General features: G+C 38.4%; 1 protein-coding gene and 1 long non-coding RNA gene across 5 annotated transcripts in view; one reads left to right on the top strand and one right to left on the bottom strand.

Moving 5' to 3' along the window:
* The window catches only part of LOC6038744 (MOXD1 homolog 2), a 335053-nt gene that overhangs the window by 129456 nt on the left and 184693 nt on the right, over positions 1 to 20904 (top strand). For all 4 annotated transcript variants that reach the window (XM_038255978.1, XM_038255976.1, XM_038255977.1 and 1 more), the window contains one exon: positions 8270 to 8935. In XM_038255978.1, coding sequence (XP_038111906.1) covers positions 8645 to 8935 — 291 coding nt within the window. In that variant the 5' untranslated portion in view covers positions 8270 to 8644. The remainder of the gene's footprint in view (positions 1 to 8269; positions 8936 to 20904) is intronic.
* On the bottom strand, positions 19174 to 19591 carry LOC119767421. Its single transcript, XR_005277506.1, has 2 exons — positions 19550 to 19591; positions 19174 to 19308 (listed from the first exon to the last, which is right to left on the bottom strand). It is a non-coding gene; the product is annotated as an uncharacterized LOC119767421 (long non-coding RNA).

Below are 20904 nucleotides of genomic sequence, written 5' to 3'. Positions count from 1 at the left end.
AATTGAAAAATATTAAAATCATAAATGTTGAGTGATGTTTTTGGGGTTCGTCTTCTTCTTTTTGCTTCCGTTCCATGCTTCATGCCATCAAAACTAAAGACAATGTTCCTTGAGGAACTCTCGCCGATGAAGCAGATGACGATGAGATGCGATCGGTTAATATTTTTCCGATGAATCAAAACACAGCTTTGACGGGAAACAAACGAGCGCATAACGGGGCCGCGGCCATCATAAAAGTAGCAGCAGCAGCATAACAACCATGGCAAAGGGCGATGAATCATTTATGCTCGTTACTTTGCTGTGCATCAGTACAAGCGGTGGAGCTTCCGGAGATTCGGACTTTGAAGACGACAACAGGAAGGTGATGTGCATTTGCATACATCGGCTGGAACCTGCTCGAACGCTGCTGTTAGAACGCTGTGAGCTCAAGCTGGTTTTGGGGTCCGAGAACAACGAGTCCGCGTGATGGATCATCCGGACGCCGCTGGAAAGCATAATGAAGCTGTGGATTAGTTTGGTGGGGTGGTCCCAACCTTTCATGTTCCCCGAATATTTCTCGTACAGTTTGAACTCTTTTGGAACCACCCTAACCAAACAGTCCACGTTCTGCACTTTAAGCACTTTCCCGCCGACGACGGATTGTCTGGGAAGCATTTTCGGCACCGGATGTTTACTCACCACTGCCATGAGTTCCTCCTGCCCGGTCCCTTAAAAATAACCAACCCCGATTCGTCCGAGCTCGGACCAGATGAATACCAACTTAGCCGTCAGCGATTCTGAGCCATAACAACAACTAGACACAAAAACAACCAGCTTGATGTTTTCGCTGATGATCTCCGGAAAATTTGCACTGAACATGACTGACTGGCAGTGGAAGTAAGTTTCAGACCAAGCTCAATGTGCGGGGAGCAATGTGCTTCTCGTGGAGTGTGTAATCAGTGAAAGTGCAAGTTTGTAGCTTTGAGGGCAGGGTCGTAGAACACGTTTACCTCAGTCGATTGAGTTTAATTATTGATTAAGCAGAAAGGTTCAGCTTGTGAGCAATCCGACAACGGGTGTGGTTGAAAATGTACTTGATTTGAAGCTTGGTTTTAGCATTAGAAATCATCTGTTATCAAGTAAATTAAGCAAATTTGCCTACATTTTTTTGTTTCCCAAAGTTTTTTCAATAAATGGATGCCATTTTTTGTAATTTTAAGCAAATGACTTGAAAATTGTACATTATTTCTAAATTTATGTTATGTAATTTTTGATTTCAAGCTTTAAAAAATATAATTTTGTACAAAAAAAACAACACTGCCAACTTGTGTCATAGCTCAAAAGATGCAATAATCTACAAATTAAAACATATCCAAAAATGTGATTTTTAAAATGATTATTTTGCACAGCTTATTTTGTGTCAAAGTCGAATTAAAATTTTAAATTAAGTTTTGACGTGTAACAAGCTTTCTGAGAAATTCTAAGCAAAACCTACATGCTTAAAAAAAACTTTGCATATTTTTTATCGAATTGATCAATTTTTTTAGTATAGCCTTTTTGTACAGACAAAAATTTGTATGGAGACTTGTATGGACGACCAATTTTTTTTGTCTTAAAAAAGAACTCATAGGCTTTAATCTATATCAAAGAATACAAAAAAAAATTGCATTAAATTTGATCATTCCAGGGAGAATTGCTTTGTTTTATTTTTTTTTTATTTGTTGAACTATCTTTAAAACCCAATCGTTTTCTTTTTTTCCATTTCTCACAATTTTTCTCGACCGATACTCGTTATGGAAGGGCAAGGTACCTTAAACTTAATACATTTTTTTCTTGCAAACCCCAATTTGTCACCAATCTCTAGCGTTTTATTTTAAATTGTTTTTTTTTGCGAAAATCTTTTTTTAAACAAAATATTCGGGTGAATTTATTGAGAGTAACGAACTCAATCTAATTTTGAAAGAAATCGGAAAGTTTTTGTTTATTTTTTTTTTCTATTTTTACATATGAAATTGCTGTTTTTGAATTTGCTGCAATGTTTTTTTAAGTAGGTTTTTTAACCGATTTTCCAAAACTTCCTTCTAATTTTTTTAAAAATATTCATTTAAAAGTATTTTCATGAGAAAGCTTATATTGTTTCTGATTTAAAACGTTTCATTGATTGTTTATTTGATTTTTTATATTGTTACAATTTTTAAACATTGAAAAATCGCGGTAATTTTACATCTTGGAATGTAGACAGTTTTTTGTCAGAAAAAAGTGATATTTCCACTACGAATGTGAAAAATTACAAATGGACAATCCATAAACCAGTTTGACACTTTTTTGGGGATCTGTAAATGCACTTTTTTCACATTAGCTTACACCCAGAACTGGACATCGGCATACGAGAGGATAAAGAGCACGATTCGGTAGTAAAATGGTACTGTGTGCGGACTGAGAGGATAAATTCCAAAACTACCGAGAGTACTTTACTCATGGGTTCATCTTCAAAAAAAGTTCATCTATAAAAAAGTACCGGTACCGAGACTCGAACCCAAGACCTTCGGCATATTGTACCGTGCCTTTGCCTTATGGGCCACCAAGGTTCGGTGACTAAAATGCGGTGATTTGTCCATATAAGCCACTCAATAGGATGAACTGTTCCAATGAACGAATGAACATGCGAGAGGACTATACTCTCGCAAAATAGCACTTTCCTCACGTTTCTTTTCGTGAGGACTATCCCCTCGTTCTTTAACTTTGGGTGTAGGTAATAAAAAAATAACATGTTTAGAAAAGTGATATTTGTTCGTAATTATAAGGCTTTTGCATATTTTTGTTTTTGTCTGCATAATTTTCTTAAAAAATCACGAAGCAAACAATAATAATGACTAAATTTAAAATTTTCGTTGTAAAAACGATTTTTTTCAAAAAATCACGGAGTTAACAAATATAATGACATAATTTGACATTTTTATTGTAAAAATGATAAAAATCGATTGGAATCTATTCAGAATAGATTGTATCACGCTTTTTAAGCATTTTAAATCAAACAAGTTTTTTGAATTGTTTAACATATTTTAAATTTTGTGACTACAGATTAGAAAAAGACTTAAAGTTTTGCATAAAAAAATGTTCATGCAATCATCATATGTTGCTAATTTTTAATGGTTGCATAAAATTAATGATGTATTAAGCATTTTGCATTTTTTTTTTGTTTTGAAATTTTGATTGTAATTTGGCTTGTAATTTGAAATTTAGCATTTTGCGATACTTTTTGCTTAAAAATTTGGAAAATAAGGCTTGAAATTTGAAATTAAATGTTTTTTTTTCGACCAGAGCTGAGGGACAAAACTTTCAATGGTATTTGTACAAGCCTAATAAGTTTACATTAATTTCCCTTAGCATGTTGGTATGTTATTTTTTATTCATTTTTTGTGATAAATTCTGGTGTAGTTCAAAAGATATCTTGATGAATGAATGATAAAAGACAATGAACATAATCTAAATAAAAATCAAATCATATTTCAGATCTGATGATATCTTTGAAACTTTTGGTCCAATTTTCATTGTTGACAAATGATGCATCTGTGAAATTTTCATCTCTTCAGCATAAATACTTTGTACTAGAAGATGCCCCAAATAAATTTGAATTAAAGTATATCAATAGACCATCCTTTTTTAAAAACATTTAAATTTCTTTTTAAAATATTTTCCAAAGAAAACTTCCTCACCAAAAAAGTTACTGTATCATCCTTCTGACCAGTGCCCCAAAAAAAGCAAGAAAACGGATTATCATGCCGCTTGTAATTTATCAAATGTTCCGACAAAACGACGCAAAAGGCATATGTTTCTACGGGGAAAGAAAAACTTTTCCTTCTGCCCAACGATCTGTGCGCTTTTCTTTGCCTCCTCGAATTGTCTTATTTTATGCCGATTGCCGGCCTCGGGATCTGCATCCTTGCTTCCAAGGAGGGTGGTGCTGCCAGAGCTTTCTTCACCGAAGCGTGCATGCGGGAGCAGCGTGAAGGAAAGTATATCTTTCCGTGTTCCCGATTGTGACCCCGAGGGTCGTAAACCGTTGGATCCGGAAAATGACGTAATGGAAGTTTTCCCCGAGTTTCCACTTGCTTGCGCGATTTCCATCACCTTGGGTGTGTGGGAGGTGGGTGGGGGTGGTGAGGATGGCGAAAACAAATATTTTTCTAATCTATTTTTATTATTCTGTGTTTCGATTCATCACCTCGCAGTAAAAGCAGGAAGAGGGGCCCGATTGGAAGCGTTTGCGAAAGGGAACATAATTTGTTAGAGGTGTTAAATAGGAACAAAATTTGTTAAACATTTTTGAAAATAATTGAAAACAGAAATCTCGTGGAATTTTTTTATAATTGTAACTCAAATGAAATATTGATAAAATTGTTTTATCAAAACAAAATTTGTTATTTCCATGATAATGTTAGGACAGGATTTGATGTTCCTGTAATGTTTTCTAAATGCAACTTCCAATATTAACTAAATTAAGTTTCGACCTTAAATAACAAATTGTGTTTTCAACTTGTCACACCTTCTTTCCTCGGGATCCCTAGCTGATACAGCACAATAATCCAAGGAAAGCGCAGTAGCTTCAACGACTTGACCTCGTTCCGGCGCGAATCATCCGGGCGGCCAAGCCCCCCCACCGTGGAACGGGCCGGGAAATGCGAGCTCAGCCATCACATCGGACAAGGTTCCCTTGGTTCACTTGGCTCTTGGTGGCGGTGTCGTCTGCTGATGTGATCCTGGCCCTGATGGCCGTGTTTATATCACGCTGTGCCCCGGAAAGCTGTACGGTGTAGGAATAATATGTTTGATTAAATGGCCGTAAGTGAATTGCCCACGGCCATATCGTACTGCGATGGATCAGGATTGGATTTCGCAGTGACACTGAGAGAATGTTATTTGATAGTTTTATCGATTTTCTAGTTTAATCTGTTAAAAGAACATTGTATGCTGTCTTTTTTTAAATTTTTAAAGTTTTTAATTCAATTGACAGTTTTTTTTCAATCTTTTTACAACTATTTCATCTTTTCTCAACATTCAGTGCCCCCCTTCCGAATGTTTTTGCTTTCCATCAGGAGTGAGCCGTTCCGTTTCCGGCTCGGCCCGGAAGTGAGCACTACTGGACGGGACGTGAGGATTTGTACTTTTCCACTCACTCTCTAGCCCTCTCCGGTCTCTGATATATGTTTGTTGAGCATAGTTTTGCGCGAACATACATATATGTGGCGAGTTTTTATGCAGCCCTCGGACGGACGGATGTGGTTCAATGTCGGACGTCGTTGGCACGGCATTTAGAGATGAAAGTTTTTCCCTCCTTTCCTCCTTTTTTATGACGCTATTTTTGCTTCTTTGGATGCTGCAAGCTTATGGAAGTTGCTAGAATTAATTTCAGGATTATCGGAAAAGTGCTATGAGCGATGTGAGTCGAGAATGGTCCGAAAATTTTCTTGATTTGTTTTCTTCAACTTGTAATTTTTCCAGCAACGCAGTTTGCTTCTAAGCCTACGCAGAAACCCGGGGAAAAGTTGCTGACCTTGACAGTCACATGCCTTCGAGCAGACTTCTTGTAATTCTAGCAGCAGCTGATGGGGAGATTGCTTTCTGGGTTTGACCGAGCGTAAAAATAGCTTGTAATATTGCGATAGATTAAATACTCGGAAGGGAGTCCCACACAGATTGAGGCTGAGGGTGCTTTAACATGTTTTGTGGATTTTTTTCTAACGATGATGCAATTTTAATTAATTCAGAGCATATTTTTTCAAAGTCAGTTAACGTTATTTGAACCAAATTTTTTTGAATTATGAATAACATAACAGGCCGTTTATTTACATGTCTTAAGGTTTTTGTTTTGTCATAAAAATATGCCTTTTTCTGTTTGTATGTACAATATGTTTATTTGATTTTGAAAATAAAATTTAGTTTAAAGTTTTTGTTCAATAGACAATCAGAGTCGGAGTAACTCATTTTTAAATAAACACTTCAAGAGCGTCTCGACTATGCAGCACTGCTTCTAACAATACACATTTTGATGATTTGAAGATAATGAAATCAAGAAATAAAATTGAGGAATAAGTGATACATCCCTACGTTGGAAGTTTGTAATACTATTAACTGTTTATAAAATTTTAACACATTTGTATATTGATTTGCTTTTAGATGACAAATTATATGTATTTATGTTTCAAACTATTAAGTTCATCAATCTTATAAAAGTATCGTCTGATATTAAATTAAATCTAATTATACTTTTTTTTGGTTTTTTTTACCGAACCAATTTAAAAAAATATCATCCAAATCATAAACTCACATATGTGAGTTTATTATTTCGATGATATTTTTTAAAGTTGGTTCGGTCAATACAATTCCAGAACTAATATTTAAAGCCCAAAGAATAGTTTCAAATTATGTGTTTAGAATCCTTAAAAAACTTTCGCCTCAACCAAAGTACAACGAGAAAACCCATGCATTAAAAAAAAGAGAATTCAAAAACTAGGAAATTTATATTTTTTGAGTTTCAATTTTGTAAACAAACTTGAGTATTCTAAGTGACTTTAAGAGTCTAAAAGATGCTTGACATTTTTTTTTCACTAAATTAAATTATTTGTGTTTCCTTTGAAAATTTTTCAATTTTGTGATTCTTAAAATATACGTTTTTATTTCTAACATTCAGCAATTTCTTTGGCCAAAATGAGCAATTTTTATCATTGGTTTTCCATACACGAAAGGTTGCCAGGTTGCCAAATGAATCTGGGAATGCCATATTTTTCAAGTGATAGATTAATTCTTCTCTGTGCCAGATATTGACAGATTTTGCCAGATTTTTAAACAAAATTTTGATTTAAATGAACGATTGAATTGAAAATCTAAAATAAATAGTATGTGTTTTCTTAAAGGGAATCTGACAATCTTACTTAGGGTAGGGTAGTCATCAATGAGACACTTTTGGTTTTCAACTTTCAGCGATTTTTTCTATTTTTTTCATCAGCATGTTTTAATGAGCTTTTTGTTGCATTTTCTTTCTTTTAGTGTGTTCTAACATTGATCAAAATATGAGATCGATCCGACATCTACAGTCAGAGTTATTCAACTGTCTCATTGTAGACGCACTTGGCAGGAACAATGAGACAGCTGGGGAACAATGAGACACTCTACGAAAATCAATACTTTTCTAATAAAACATAATGTTTTTGTATTGTTCCATTACAGGTGACTTGCCTTGAACATTTTAGAGCAATTTTGCCAACATGAAACTTTATTTAACAAAAGTTATACTAAAAAGTATTTAAATTTTGTAAAATCCATATATTTATACCAAATAACTTTGTATGATTGGTTAAATTAGGTTAATACTCTATAAATATGCCAAAAATCACTTTTAATTCATTTTTTGAAAGATTTACATGGATTTTGAAATGTTTAATGAAGAAAAATCAAAGTGTCTCATTGTTACCCATGGGCTAAAATGAGTGGGGAACAATGAGACAGCCCTGGATTCTGGGTATATTCTAAATTTTGGTCAAACCTAATGAAAGGACATTGTAGCCCAACTCAATCCCTATGGAACGTCGAAAGAAATTTGAAGAAATCTTAGTTTTGGTGTAAATGGCAGCCTGCGAGCGAAAAAGTATTTTTTGTCCATAATTTACTTTTACACCCCAGAATCAAACATTTATGAAAAACTTTTCAAGGGAGCGTCCATAACCAAAGCCACTATTATAGCAGACGTGTATCCAGTAGATACACCTTTCCCCCAAATATGAGCCTGATTGGTTGAAACTACGACTTGTGAGAGCCATTTTATCATTGTTCCCCGTGTCTCATTGATGACTACTCTACCCTATTGTAAAAAAGTGATATTTTGAATGCCTTGAAAATTCTCCCGTAAAAGCTTCCACAAAAAAATGTTGGATGTTAAAACTAATTTGGAATCAAAAAGTCTCACTTCAAAAACATTTTTAAGAGTCAGAGAAAAAAAAACAAGAATTTTTCACAAAAAACAGCTACTTATGAGTAGCGAAAAATTCCTGATTTTTTTTTCTCTGCCGTTACCAATTGTTTATTTTTTGTTGACATTGCACTGAAGGAAGACCAGTTTCGGAAAACTTCAAACCAAACATTTTTTTTTTTTTGGAATAGTTTTAGTCTAAATTAACTCAAACCCATAAAATTCCCGCTATCATTTCATAACAATCCTTAAAAATTCTAGCAAACGCAAATTCACCCAGTTTATTCAATTTTTCATTTCCGTTCTTCCTCTCCAACTTTCCAGGCACATTCAGTAACCGCTCTGAGAACAAACAACAGGACCACGTGGCGCGCAGGTGCTTAACCCAGTGGAAAATTGCACGCTGCCGTCTTGTACACGTGAGACAGTTGTGAGGATTTCTGCTGAATACCGTCGTAGTCGTCGTTATTTTTGAGGCTTGGAGTTGAGGTTGGCGCTCTGAAGAAAAAAATGAAGCCCCGAAGGAAAACTTGAAAAGTGAACCCGGGAGAGTGTGCGGGGAGGTTTGGAAGAAAAAGTGTTTTTCCGCGATTGGAATTTGGAGCAAAAATAAAAAGGAAAACCTTAGAGCTCAGTGAGTTGTTGTGGTTGGGAGTGAGAAATTTAAGAAGGGGAAAAAATAAAAATAAAAATTAAATCATGTCAAGTGGCCAGGTGAGGTGTGGCCAAGCGCCACCGGGTTTGGTTTACTCGCTGGCGGTGGCCCTTGTGGTACTGACCTCCAGCACTGTCCTGGGGGCCCACTGGGACCACTCAGTGTTCCTGGACGGGGACTACCGGCTGCTGTGGAGCATCTCCGGCAGTGACATCACGTTCGAGGTGCAGGTTCGGACGCACGGCTATATCGGGCTGGGCTTCTCCAAGGACGGCACCATCTACGGGGCGGACATCGTCATCGGCTGGGTCGACGTGGGACAGGTGCACTTTCAGGTACGAGACTTTTGAATATCCTTTTCAATGAATCATTAATTTTAGCAATCTGAGATAGTTGAAGTATGCAAGGGTTTCCAGAAGCGTTTATTACTTGCCAGTCTGCCAATTAATTACTCAAATTACTGGTCCAAAATGATTAATTACATAAATTACTTAATTACTTTTCACTACGATAAAAAACATTTAATTTTAATTTAAGTATTCATTTCTACGGTTCTAAACTAAATTATTTATAATTAGCTCATTCGATAGCTCTTCTAAAAATTATGCTGTTTATTATATATTTTTTTGTACCGATCTGGATATTGTGAATTATAATTTTAATTGAAAATAGCTATAGGCGATCAAACTTCAAAAATGCCCCCACTAGAGGACGCTGAAACTTTGGGTGATGTTTACATAATATCTTACAGCGAATTAATTGGTTTGAAATTTGGAATTGTTTTATTTTATTATAAAATTGACATCATTTCAGGTAAAAAATAAGTAGCTCAATTGCTATAAACAATAATATTTGTTTTATGGCCAATTTAACCTGTTCATTATTGATTCGAAATTCCATTATGTTTCACGTTTCAATCAACCGTACCCTTATCAATCAATTGCAAAAGAAGATTATTGAAGTCGTGTTTGTCATAAAGGCAAAACAACATACTGTACTGTTTTACTTCAATGTTTGAGTTTTAATATAATTAATTATTAATTTAAAATTGTATTCAGTTTATTGCAAGTTTATCGAAGTTGTTTGAAAAAAGGCCCCCTGATTTTTCGAGCCAAACATAAACTTTGACAAATATTTGCAGCGGCTCTTCATGAAAATTGTGAAATTCATCAAAATAACGTTAAGTTTTAAAATGTTTTTCAACATTGGTTTGACATTACTTTCCATTTTTTTTTCTCAAGCATATTAAAAAAATCCGTTACTGAAAATACGGATTATGTAAAATGTGACAATTACATTGGATTTAATTTGTGCATCTGAATATTAGTCGATTTTAATTTTACTGAGTTTGATTTTTAACATTTGTCTCAGACATATTTGGAAATTTTTCGGCAAAATAGTTTAGCTCTTTAGAGAGATAAGGACTGTCAATTTCTGCTGATTATGAAAATATATAAAAATTGTATTTTTCGTATTATTTTTGATATTTTTTTATTATTTTCAATATTTTTTAAATTATTTTTAATATACTTTTATTGATTTTTAAATTGTTATCACTTGAGAAATTGTTTTTAAAAATGATAATTCACTTATTTTTTTAATTATATGATCCACATAAACTTTTTTTGATAATTTTGATAATGTAGTTCTTGCAAAACAAAAAAAAATTATAATTACTTAATGAAAATGAATAGATTTCGGATTCACTAAACATTTTTCACTGGGTAATATAGATGGCGTTGCCTTTTGTTGTTAATCAGCTTCTATAAACAACATGTAAAAATAAATTTTAGGAGAGTTTTAGGAGAGAACTATGGCAAATTAGGCCTTCTACATAAAAAGCCAGTCTTTTTAAATCTTTATGTTTCAATCTTATTTGAAATTAATAAAATACTGTTATAATAGATTATATGTAAAAAGTAAATAGTTTCGTAGAAGAAGTACAATTAAAAAAAATAATTACTTAAATTACTCAAAAATTACTTAAATTACCAATTAACTACATTAAATTACTCTAATTACCATAAATTACTAATTAATTAAAGAATTACCTAATTACCAGCTAAAAATCAAAGTAATTATTAATTACTTGCCAGTCCGAGGCCTTGCTGGAAACCCTTGGAAGTATGACTCAAATAAAATTCAGAAGAATTTCTTGCCAATCTAGTTACAACTAATAATCCAGCAAGGGGTTGGGCTCAACAGTTTGTTTTTCACAAAAAAAAAAAAATCCGCAGCTTAAATCGCTGAACCTCGCCCCGAAAGGAAATAACAACTTGCCTCGAACAAACAAAAAAAACTACTTTCTTTGCATAATTTGCCTATTCCTTGGCAAAACGAACCTACCAAAATTAGACTCGAATAACTTGGAGGAAAAACTCCGCCCAAAGTTTCGCTCTTTTTCTCCAACTGACCTGCCAAATGATAAAAAAACGATATGGACGTGAAAATCGTCCTCGATTTTTTGTGTTTGTGGGGCCCACAACCCAAAGTTGAAAGCAAACGAAATAAGCCAGCAGTAACGTTCCGTGGGGCCAACCTTTGTAGTTCCAGCTGAAGGAGCGCGCCGCAGCCTTTTTCCCGAGATTTTCCCAAAGAAGCTCACACAAAAGTCGTCTGCAGTTGGGGCAGCAACAAAAAAAAATGGAAAGAAAAACAAAACCAACGAAAATTGTCTGTAATTTCACTTTGGCGAGAAGGTTTTTCTTCTTTTTTACCTTTTTTAAGGGAAAACCATTCACCACTTGGAAAGACAATAAAACAAGCCATTTCTGGGATTGGCGGATTCGGGTTGGTCTTTTGACGGAATCGTCGTCGTCGTCACTGGGCAATAAAATGGCCAGAAGGCGATGGAGCTGAACCGGACCGCACCACCGCGGTGGTGGCTGGCACCGGTGCTGCACGAATCGATCAGGGAAATTGCTTTTTCCGGCTGTTTGTTGAGCTTGGAAGGTGGTTGAAAGTGGGGAAACTGCTGGAATTAAAGTCGCATTTTTTTCCAAGGATGTCTTGAATAAATCCAGGTTTTTGAGAACCTTTAACAGATTCAATAAATTCAGAAAGTTCTAGAAGATTAAATGATTAGTTAAATTCAAACCAGTTTTCTTGCGTATAAATTCACTTCTTTTCCAAAGTGTGGATGAAAATCTGATTTCGGCTATCAAATGGCTTATTTTTTCAATATTTTCTTAAAATGCATAAACAAACAAAAAAAAAACAAACAAAAAAAAAACAAACAAAAAAACAAAAAACAAAAAACAAAAAACAAAAAAAAAAACAAAAAACAAAAAACAAAAAACAAAAAACAAAAAACAAAAAACAAAAACAAAAACAAAAACAAAAAACAAAAAAAAAAACAAAAAACAAAAAACAAAAAACAAAAAACAAAAAACAAAAAACAAAAAACAAAAAACAAAAAACAAAAAACAAAAAACAAAAAACAAAAAACAAAAAACAAAAAACAAAAAACAAAAAACAAAAAACAAAAAACAAAAAACAAAAAACAAAAAACAAAAAACAAAAAACAAAAAACAAAAAACAAAAAACAAAAAACAAAAAACATAAAACAAAAAACAAAAAACAAAAAACAAAAAACAAAAAACAAAAAACAAAATCTAATCTAATCAAATCTAATCTAACACAAACGCAGCCAGTCCGATGAAAGCATGCTGGAAAGTCTTGTGATTAGATTACGCCCCAAGCACTTTTGTTGTCAATATTAATAATTGCAATACATCCGAGATCACCCGAAAATGTAATACAAAAATTAAAGCGGCCAGCCCTACTGCGTTGTGTTTACCGCAGAGAGGATTCAGTGAACGGATCACATTCCACAGAATCAACAGGGGAGGAAGGATGCGTGGACATACCGTACCAAACGCTCCGGATCAGTTAGGTGTGGTGTGTTAGTGTAAATTTGGCAGATAATTATATTTTTAGGGAGAAGTGGAATTGGTCGACATGGGATTAAGGAATGGGAAAGTGAGGAAGGGGTAGGAGGGCTATTGAATTTATACACCCAAAACTGGCAGCGCTAGTCCGAGAGAATGATGGTCTCGAGTCGAGAGAATAGTGGTACCATTCACGGACGCAGAGAACACAGCTCGAGATGGGCGATAGAACTATTCTCTCGAGGTTCATTTGCAAAAAAAGTTCATCCGTCAAACAAAAAACTAAAAGTGTCGACAACGGGAATCGAACCAGAGACCTTTGACAAACCAATCCAATGACTTAGCTGCCTCGGCCACCACAGCTTGGTGACCAAGTCAGAAGTCAGAAGTCGATGTATGACACTTGTTTGAGATTTATTGATTCAACTAACGAATGAACTCATTTGTTATGATGGTGTGAGTTGGTACCATTATTCTATCGATTTTGGCACTGAGCCCTCAATAAATTTTGAGAGAACGATTATCTCGATTCTGAATTTTGGGTGTAGTATAATAATAAAAGGGAATATAATCATTTAGCAAATAATGATGGAAAGCTCTCACCAAGAATCAGCAAATCTTAAAATCTTCGAAAGACACAGTCAGATTGTGTCCCAACCTGCAGCTTCTAAGTTCTAAGGAGCCGCCAATCCGGCCGCATCAAATCAGCCAAGATTTCCTCGTCATCTGCGCGATTGAGGCTCTTTCCCAGGTCAGCGACGTCTTCCCGGACATGCAGCAACGCAACGCGAATCCCGGATATCTTCACCATCTCCACCTTGTCCACTGCCACTCACAAGTTCGTCTAGAACTAGCCGATAAGAAATTGACGGAAATCCTCAGAAGACGAAAAAACGCGGAGCAAAAAAACAAAAAACAAAAAACAAAAAACAAAAAACAAAAAACAAAAAACAAAAAACAAAAAACAAAAAACAAAAAACAAAAAACAAAAAACAAAAAACAAAAAACAAAAAACAAAAAACAAAAAACAAAAAACAAAAAACAAAAAACAAAAAACAAAAAACAAAAAACAAAAAACAAAAAACAAAAAACAAAAAACAAAAAACAAAAAACAAAAAAACAAAAAACAAAAAACAAAAAAAAAGTGAGATTTTATAGTTTCAAAGAAATTTATGCGATTCAAGAGATTGAAGAGATTCGAGAGATTCAAGAGATTCAAGATATTCAAGAGATTCAAGAGATTCAAGAGATTCAAGAGATTCGAGAGATTCAAGAGATTCAAGAGATTTAAGAGATTCAAGAGATTCAAGAGATTCAAGAGATTCAAGAGATTCAAGAGATTCAAGAGATTCAAGAGATTCAAGAGTTTCAAGAGATTCAAAAGATTTATGAGACTCGAATTTGAAAATTTGTGAGGTTTCAGAGGTATTCGAGGGATCCAAGAGATTCAAGATTCAAAAGTAAAAATGATTCAAGAGAATTAAGAGATTGGATAGTTTCAAAAAAATTAAAGATTCATGAACTTTTTTTATTTTTTGAACTCAAGCAAACAATAGTTCAACTCTTATCTTTGAAATATCCAGCATAACTTAGTTCTATCAAACCAATTACTCTTCCCAAAATGATACAAAGAATTCCACACAACACCAAACCGGGTTCGTCCGGGTTGAACTTTTGGCTCAAATTTCCCGAACCCATGAACTTCAAACAATGAAACAATTTATTCTCGCAAAACGACACAACACAGCAGTGCGCGTCCGATCCTGGATCGCTGATAAGAGCTTTGCTGGAAAATCGTTCCAATTTAGTCAGCCAGCCAAGCCCCAATCCCCCAGTTACTTCACTTCCCAGAACTCACCCAAGACTTTACTCACAGCGGAAAACAAACGGCAGCAAGAAAAAAAAAATCCAGAGCATATAATCTCTTTATCGCACCATCAGGCGCGCTTAAATACACAAGTTTAATGCTTGCCGACGACGTCGAGTTCCAAGTCCAAGAGCAGCCACCAGGACACGTTGAACTCCGGGAAACAAGAGGAGAACTGGGTCTCGTCTGGAAATGGATGGCTTTAAAACGGTTTGCTGCAACAGCAGAAGCAGTTGCTTGGTCAGAAAGAAAGAAAGAAAAAATGATGAGAGGGTTTAGGTTGATATTATTTATTGAAATTTATTACTGCATTAAATCTATCAGAAGCATAGGATCTCGGAAGCGTGAAGTAACCGGCGATGCTGCAAACTTTAGTTGCATGCAGTTAAACGGGAACAAAGAATATTTTGAATTTATTTGAAAATGGTTGAGCTTTTCCCAAAACCTAAAAAAATCCCTTGTGGGCATCTCTCAGTGTCATAATTCCCCCCCTTGAAAAGCTTCAACCCCAGGACGCTTTTGTTCTCTGTCGATTCAATATCCCCAACTTGGACCCTTCTAATAGAATCATAGCTCAGCGGTTTTCCCATTCATCCAGCCGCGGTTGAGGTGCTCTCTGCAATGCTTCGAACTTCACCTAGGAACAGAGACCAGAACCTCGGCAGTCCCAGGTGGATTTGCCGATTGAATATTTATGGCTGCCGGGAAAGAGTTTTTTGTTTTATCTGTGCGGTTAGTTTTCCGGTGTGACTTTGATGATTTGCAGGACCCCGGGGTTTCCGGTTAGGCTAGGCTGGGCTTGGCGTGGTTTTTCAATAGTGTATGGAAATATTCGTCGTGAAGGTTCATTCTAAAATGCAAATAAATTTTAAACTGCTGCAGAATTATGAGCAGAACCAAATTTCATCCAAACAAATTAAAAAAAAAACATCAGTATTTGTCTTCCCAACAACTAATTTGAAAAAAGAAAATGCACGAAAAATTCTGACTGATTTCAAAACTCTGATTCAATCCCACCTGGCTAGGACCAAGCTTTTAAAACTCAATTGAATTTCCCCGGGCAGACGGTAATAACAAAATTAATAATATTTCAATAACAAATCCTGTTAAAATAACAAAAAGTGTTATTATTTTATCCTGAAGTTCAACTTCAAGAAGAAAAAATAATAACAGTTTCTGATAAAATAACAAAATTTGGTATTGAAGTGATATTATATTGAAAATGTTTAATAACACGCTAATAAGAGGAAATGTTATACATTTCAAAACTTACTTTACTTTTACTGCTCGTACAACCTCCGGGTCATGAGCTGTCTCCAGATGCGCTGCCACTGAACTCGGTCTTGGGCTGCTACTCTCCAATTCCGACTCGGAACTCCCACATTTCTCAGATCTTCCTCCACTTGGTCTAACCACCTCGCACGTTGCGCCCCCCTCCGCCGCGTTCCAACCGGCTCCGAATTAAACACCAACTTCACCGGATTGATAGTCTGGTTCGGTTGGCGCGCATCCAGCGCGTCCGGCATTCTTGCGACGTGTCCGGCCCACCGGATTCGGCCAGCCTTGGCGACCTTCCGAATACTTGGCTTGCCGTAGAGTTGCGCCACCTCGTGGTTCATCCTTCTCCTCCATACAGTGTTCACACGCACGCCGCCAAAGATCGTCCTAAGCACTCGTCGTTCGAAAACTTCAAGCGCTTGTAAGTCCTCCTCGAGCATCGTCCACGTCTCATGCCCGTAGAGAACGACCGGTCGTATCAGCGTTTCGTACATGGTACACTTTGTACGCCGGGAAAGATGACCAGACCGTAGGGTCTTGTGGAGTCCATAGTAGGCACGACTACCGGTGATGATGCGCCTCCGAATTTCTCTGCTGCAGTTGTTGTCCGACGTAACCAACGATCCGAGGTACACAAACTCCTCCACGACCTCGAACTCGTCCCCGTCGATCACCACGCTCGGTCCTATGCGAGCCCTAAGGGACTCGGTTCCTCCTGCCAGCAGATATTTCGTCTTCGCAACATTCACCTTCAATCCAACCTTATCCGCTTCCCGCTTCAATTCGGTGTACCGCCTGGCCACATCCTCGAACGTTCTGCCGACAATGTCCATGTCGTCGGCATAGCAGATGAACTGGCTGGACCGGTTGATGATCGTGCCCCGCATGTTGAAGCCCGCCCGCCTCATAACACCTTCAAGCCCAATGTTGAAACAGAGGCCGGAGATACCGTCGCCTTGTCGCAGTCCCTTGCGCGATTCGATCGGGTCGGACATCGCTTCCGAAATCTTCACGCTGCACCGCGCCCCGTCCATCGTCGATTTCACCAGTCTGATCAGCTTCCCGGGAAAGCCGTTCTCGTACATGATCTTCCATAGCTCATCGCGATCGACCGAGTCGTACGCGGCTTTGAAATCGATGAACAGGTGGTGCGTCGGGATCTGGTACTCGCGACACTTTTGGAGGATTTGGCGTAGCAAAAAGATTTGGTCCGTCGTCGATTTCCCCTCCACAAAACCGGCTTGGTACGTCCCAACGAAATCCTTTGCTCGCTCCGACAGACGACAGAAGATGATCTGAGACAGCACTTTGTAGGCCGCGTTGAGAATAGTGATGGCTCGATAGTTCTCACATTCCAACTTGTCCCCCTTCTTGTAGATCGGGCATATTACTCCCTCTTTCCACTCCTCCGGTAGCTGTTCTGTGTCCCAGACCTTGACTATCAGCCGGTGTAGACAGGCCGCCAGCTTGTCCGGGCCCATCTTGATGAGTTCAGCACCGATACCATCCTTACCCGCTGCTTTGTTGTTCTTCAGCTTCTTGATGGCATCCTTAACTTCCCTCATCGTGGGTGCTGGCTCGTCCTCGCCGTCCACCACTCCACTGACGTCGTTTCCCCGTCGTCCTGGTACTCCGCCTCTGGGCCGTTCAGGTGCTCGTCGAAGTGCTGCTTCCACCTTTCGATCACCTCACGCTCGTCCGTCAAGATGCCTCCGTCCTTATCCCGGCACATTTCGGCTCGCGGCATGAAGCCAGTCCGGGATTGGCTGAGTTTCTTGTAGAACTTACGCGTTTCGTTGGAGCGATACAGCTGTTCCATGTCCTGACACTCCAACTCTTCCAGGCGGCGCTTCTTGTCCCGAAAGAGATGGGTTTGCTGTCTTCGCAACTGTTTGTACGACTCCTTGTTCCCACGGGTGTTGTGCAGCAGCCACCTGTCCCGCGCTGCTTTCTTCTCGTCCCAAATCGCCTGACATTCCTCGTCGAACCAGCCGTTCCGTCGAACTCGGTCCACGTACCCGATGGCGCTCGATGCCGCTGCGTTGATGGCTGCTTCCATGTGGCTCCAGCAGGCCTCCAGAGGGGCTTCGGCGAGCTCGCCCTCGTCAGGCAACGCAGCTTCGAGTTCCCGCGCGTACTGGGTAGCGACTTCAGGATCCTTGAGCCGCTCCAGGTTATACCGCTGCGGGCGACGGTACCGGATCTTGTTGACCTCGGACAGGCGTTGGCGCAGCTTAGCCACCACCAGGTAGTGGTCCGAGTCGATGTCCGCGCCACGGTAGGTTCTGACGTCGATTATGTCCGAGAAGTGCCGACCATCAATGAGAACATGGTCGATTTGCGTCTCCGTGTTGTTTGGTGATCTCCAGGTGTACTTGTATAGGGGGGTGTGCTGGAAGAAGGTACTACGTATGGCCATGTTTCGGGAGGTAGCGAAATCGATGAGTCGTAGGCCGTTCTCGTTCGTCTGCTGGTGAGCGCTGAACCTCCCAATAACCGGTCTGAACTCCTCCTCCTGGCCAACTTGAGCGTTCAAGTCGCCGATGACAATCTTGACATCGTGTTTTGGACACTTCCTGTACTCGCGGTCAAGAAGCTCGTAGAAAGCGTCCTTGTCATCGGCGTCGCTTCCCATGTGCGGGCTGTGCACGTTTATGATGCTCAGGTTGAAGAATCGGCCCTTGATTCTCAACCGGCACATTCTGTCGTTGACTGGCCACCAACCAATCACGCGCTTCGCCATGTCGCCCAGCACGATAAAAGCTGTCCCCAGCTCGTGTGTATCGCCGCCGCTCCAATACATAGTATACCCACCGAGTTCTCGGTGGTCCTTCCCCGTCCAGCACACCTCCTGCAGCGCCACGACTTCGAGACCGCGGACCCGCAATTCGTTGTGAAGAATGCGGTCACTCCCATCGAAATTGAGAGACCTGCAGTTCCACGTCCCGAGTTTCCAATCCCTGGATCCCCGAAAATCGGGTCGGCGATTGGATCGGCTCGCATCTGGAGCTCTCTGCACTTGGTTTTTACGGCGGGTGCGTGTAGCCATCACCAACCCCCTGTCTCGCCGGAGGACCGTCGTACCAGGACTGTTTAGAGTCCCACCCTGGCACTGAGACTGTTAATCAGCCGCCCCTAACCTGGGGAACAGACGCTGTTTCGAGCCGCCCCTGACTTGGGAAACAGACGCTCGAGGGGGGGGGGGGGGTCTAAACTCTATCCGCTGTAAGCCGCCCCTAGCATGGAGAACAGACGCTTACCTCGGCAATGAAGCTAGACACCAGTTTCTTCGAGCCGCCCTAACCTGGGGAACAGACGCTCGAAGAAGGGGGAGGTCACTAACCTTTTGGAGCCGCCCCTAACCTGGGAACAGCCGCTCACGAGTAAAAGGAGTCGCACACCCCGCTGTTTTAGGCCGCCCCTAGCGTGTGGTACAGACGCCGTAAAACGGAGAGGACGGAGGGGGGGGGGGCGGGTGGCGTAGGCACGATGTGGTTACTCAAAACTGCACTGAATTCTCTTTTATTTCGATTTTCAATTTTCGCAAAACACTTTTGTCGATTTCTTTTTTTTTCACAATTTTTTCCACTCCGACCCACAGTGCACTTCTATTCCACACTTCCTTGTGGTACAATACACGTCTCGTAGACGACGACGACGACGGCCACTTTCACTGTTGTAGTGCAAACGAACGCAAGACGACGACGACGATGAGCTGCACTGGCCACGCGGGGAGCACTTTTGTTCTTTGTTTTGGTCGCGAGATCGACCAACAATTTCACAAATTTTTTCGCGATATCGTGATCGGCGGGATTGGACTTCGCCGGCAACCGGTCCAACACGGATTCCGGAGTGTTTCGTCGGAAATTCTCGCCGCGCTGTGCCGGAAAACCGCGGTTTTCACAATAAATTACGCGGATCGATCGGAACACAGTACCGCACCGGCGCACACGCACACATTTCAAAAACTCTCCTAATAACAAAATTTCGTTAGGTATACTGACTTAGAAATAAAATTACCATAAATCGAACAAATGGAAAAGTTTCAAAGTGTCCATAACACAATCTGTTATTATTTTTTCTTTTGTTAAATATGTTTACCCGGGCAGACGGTAGTAACAAAATTCATGCCATTTCAATAACAAATACTGTTAAAATAACAAAAAGTGTCATGGAATTTTCCTGCAAAATCTATTTTTGCAAATGAGTTTAATAACAGTTAATGTTATCATAACAAAATTTGTTATCGGTCTGATATTGGTTGAGAGCCAAAACAACTTTGGAATAACATTTTTTGTTATGGAAGAATACTTCCAACTGTTATTGGGATGATCGGATTTGTTGTTAAAATAATAAAAAATAATAACAATTATTTGTTCGAAAAATAACTAAAAATTTAATTTGTCTGTTATCACAATAACAATCCAATAACAAAAAACCATAACGACGAATAACAAATTTTGTTATAAATAACATAAAATATTATTGACCTAGTATTTTCAAATATCAAAAAATGTTATTCCCAAGTTATTTCCGTCTGCTCGGGTAGATCTTTGGAATAATTTTGTCTAATTTCGTTGGGGTTATTATTTTGGCCATGAAATGGGGTCCTTAAGCTGAAATTATTCTGAAAAGTTGAAATTTTGAAAGTTGATTTTTTTAATTATTTGATATACCCCCTAAAAGACTTTGATTAAAATGGTTAGAACTATAGGATAATTTTGACCAATTTCGTCAGGGTCATTATTTTGGCCATGAAATGGAGTTCTTAATCTAAAATTATTCTGAAAAGTTGAAATTTTGGAAGTTGATTTTTTTTAATTATTTGATATACTCTCTAAGGGACTTTGCTTAAATTGTCTAGAACTATGAAATAGTTTTGACCAATTTCGTCGGCATCATTATTTTGGTCATGAAATGGGGTCCTTAAGCTGAAATTATTTTGAAAAGTTGAAATTTTGAAAGTTGATTTTTTTTATTATTTGATATACCCCCTAAGGGACTTTGCTAAAATTGGATAGAACTATGGGATAATTTTGACCAATTTCGTCGGGATCATTATTTTGGTCATGAAATGGGGTCCTTAAGCTGAAATTATTCTGAAAAGTTGAAATTTTGAATGTTGATTTTTTTGATTATTTGATATACCCCCTAAAGGACTTTGTTCAAAATGGTTAGAACTATGGGATAATTTTGACCAATTTCGTCGGGATCATTATTTTGGTCATGCAATGGGGTCCGTAAGCTAAAATTATTCTAAAAAGTTGAA

Source organism: Culex quinquefasciatus, chromosome 2 (assembly GCF_015732765.1).
Source record: "Culex quinquefasciatus strain JHB chromosome 2, VPISU_Cqui_1.0_pri_paternal, whole genome shotgun sequence".
In the NCBI taxonomy this organism is placed as follows: domain Eukaryota; kingdom Metazoa; phylum Arthropoda; class Insecta; order Diptera; family Culicidae; genus Culex; species Culex quinquefasciatus.
The sequence above is the reverse complement of the archived record's forward strand: the minus strand, read 5'-3'. Positions and strand labels throughout refer to the sequence as shown.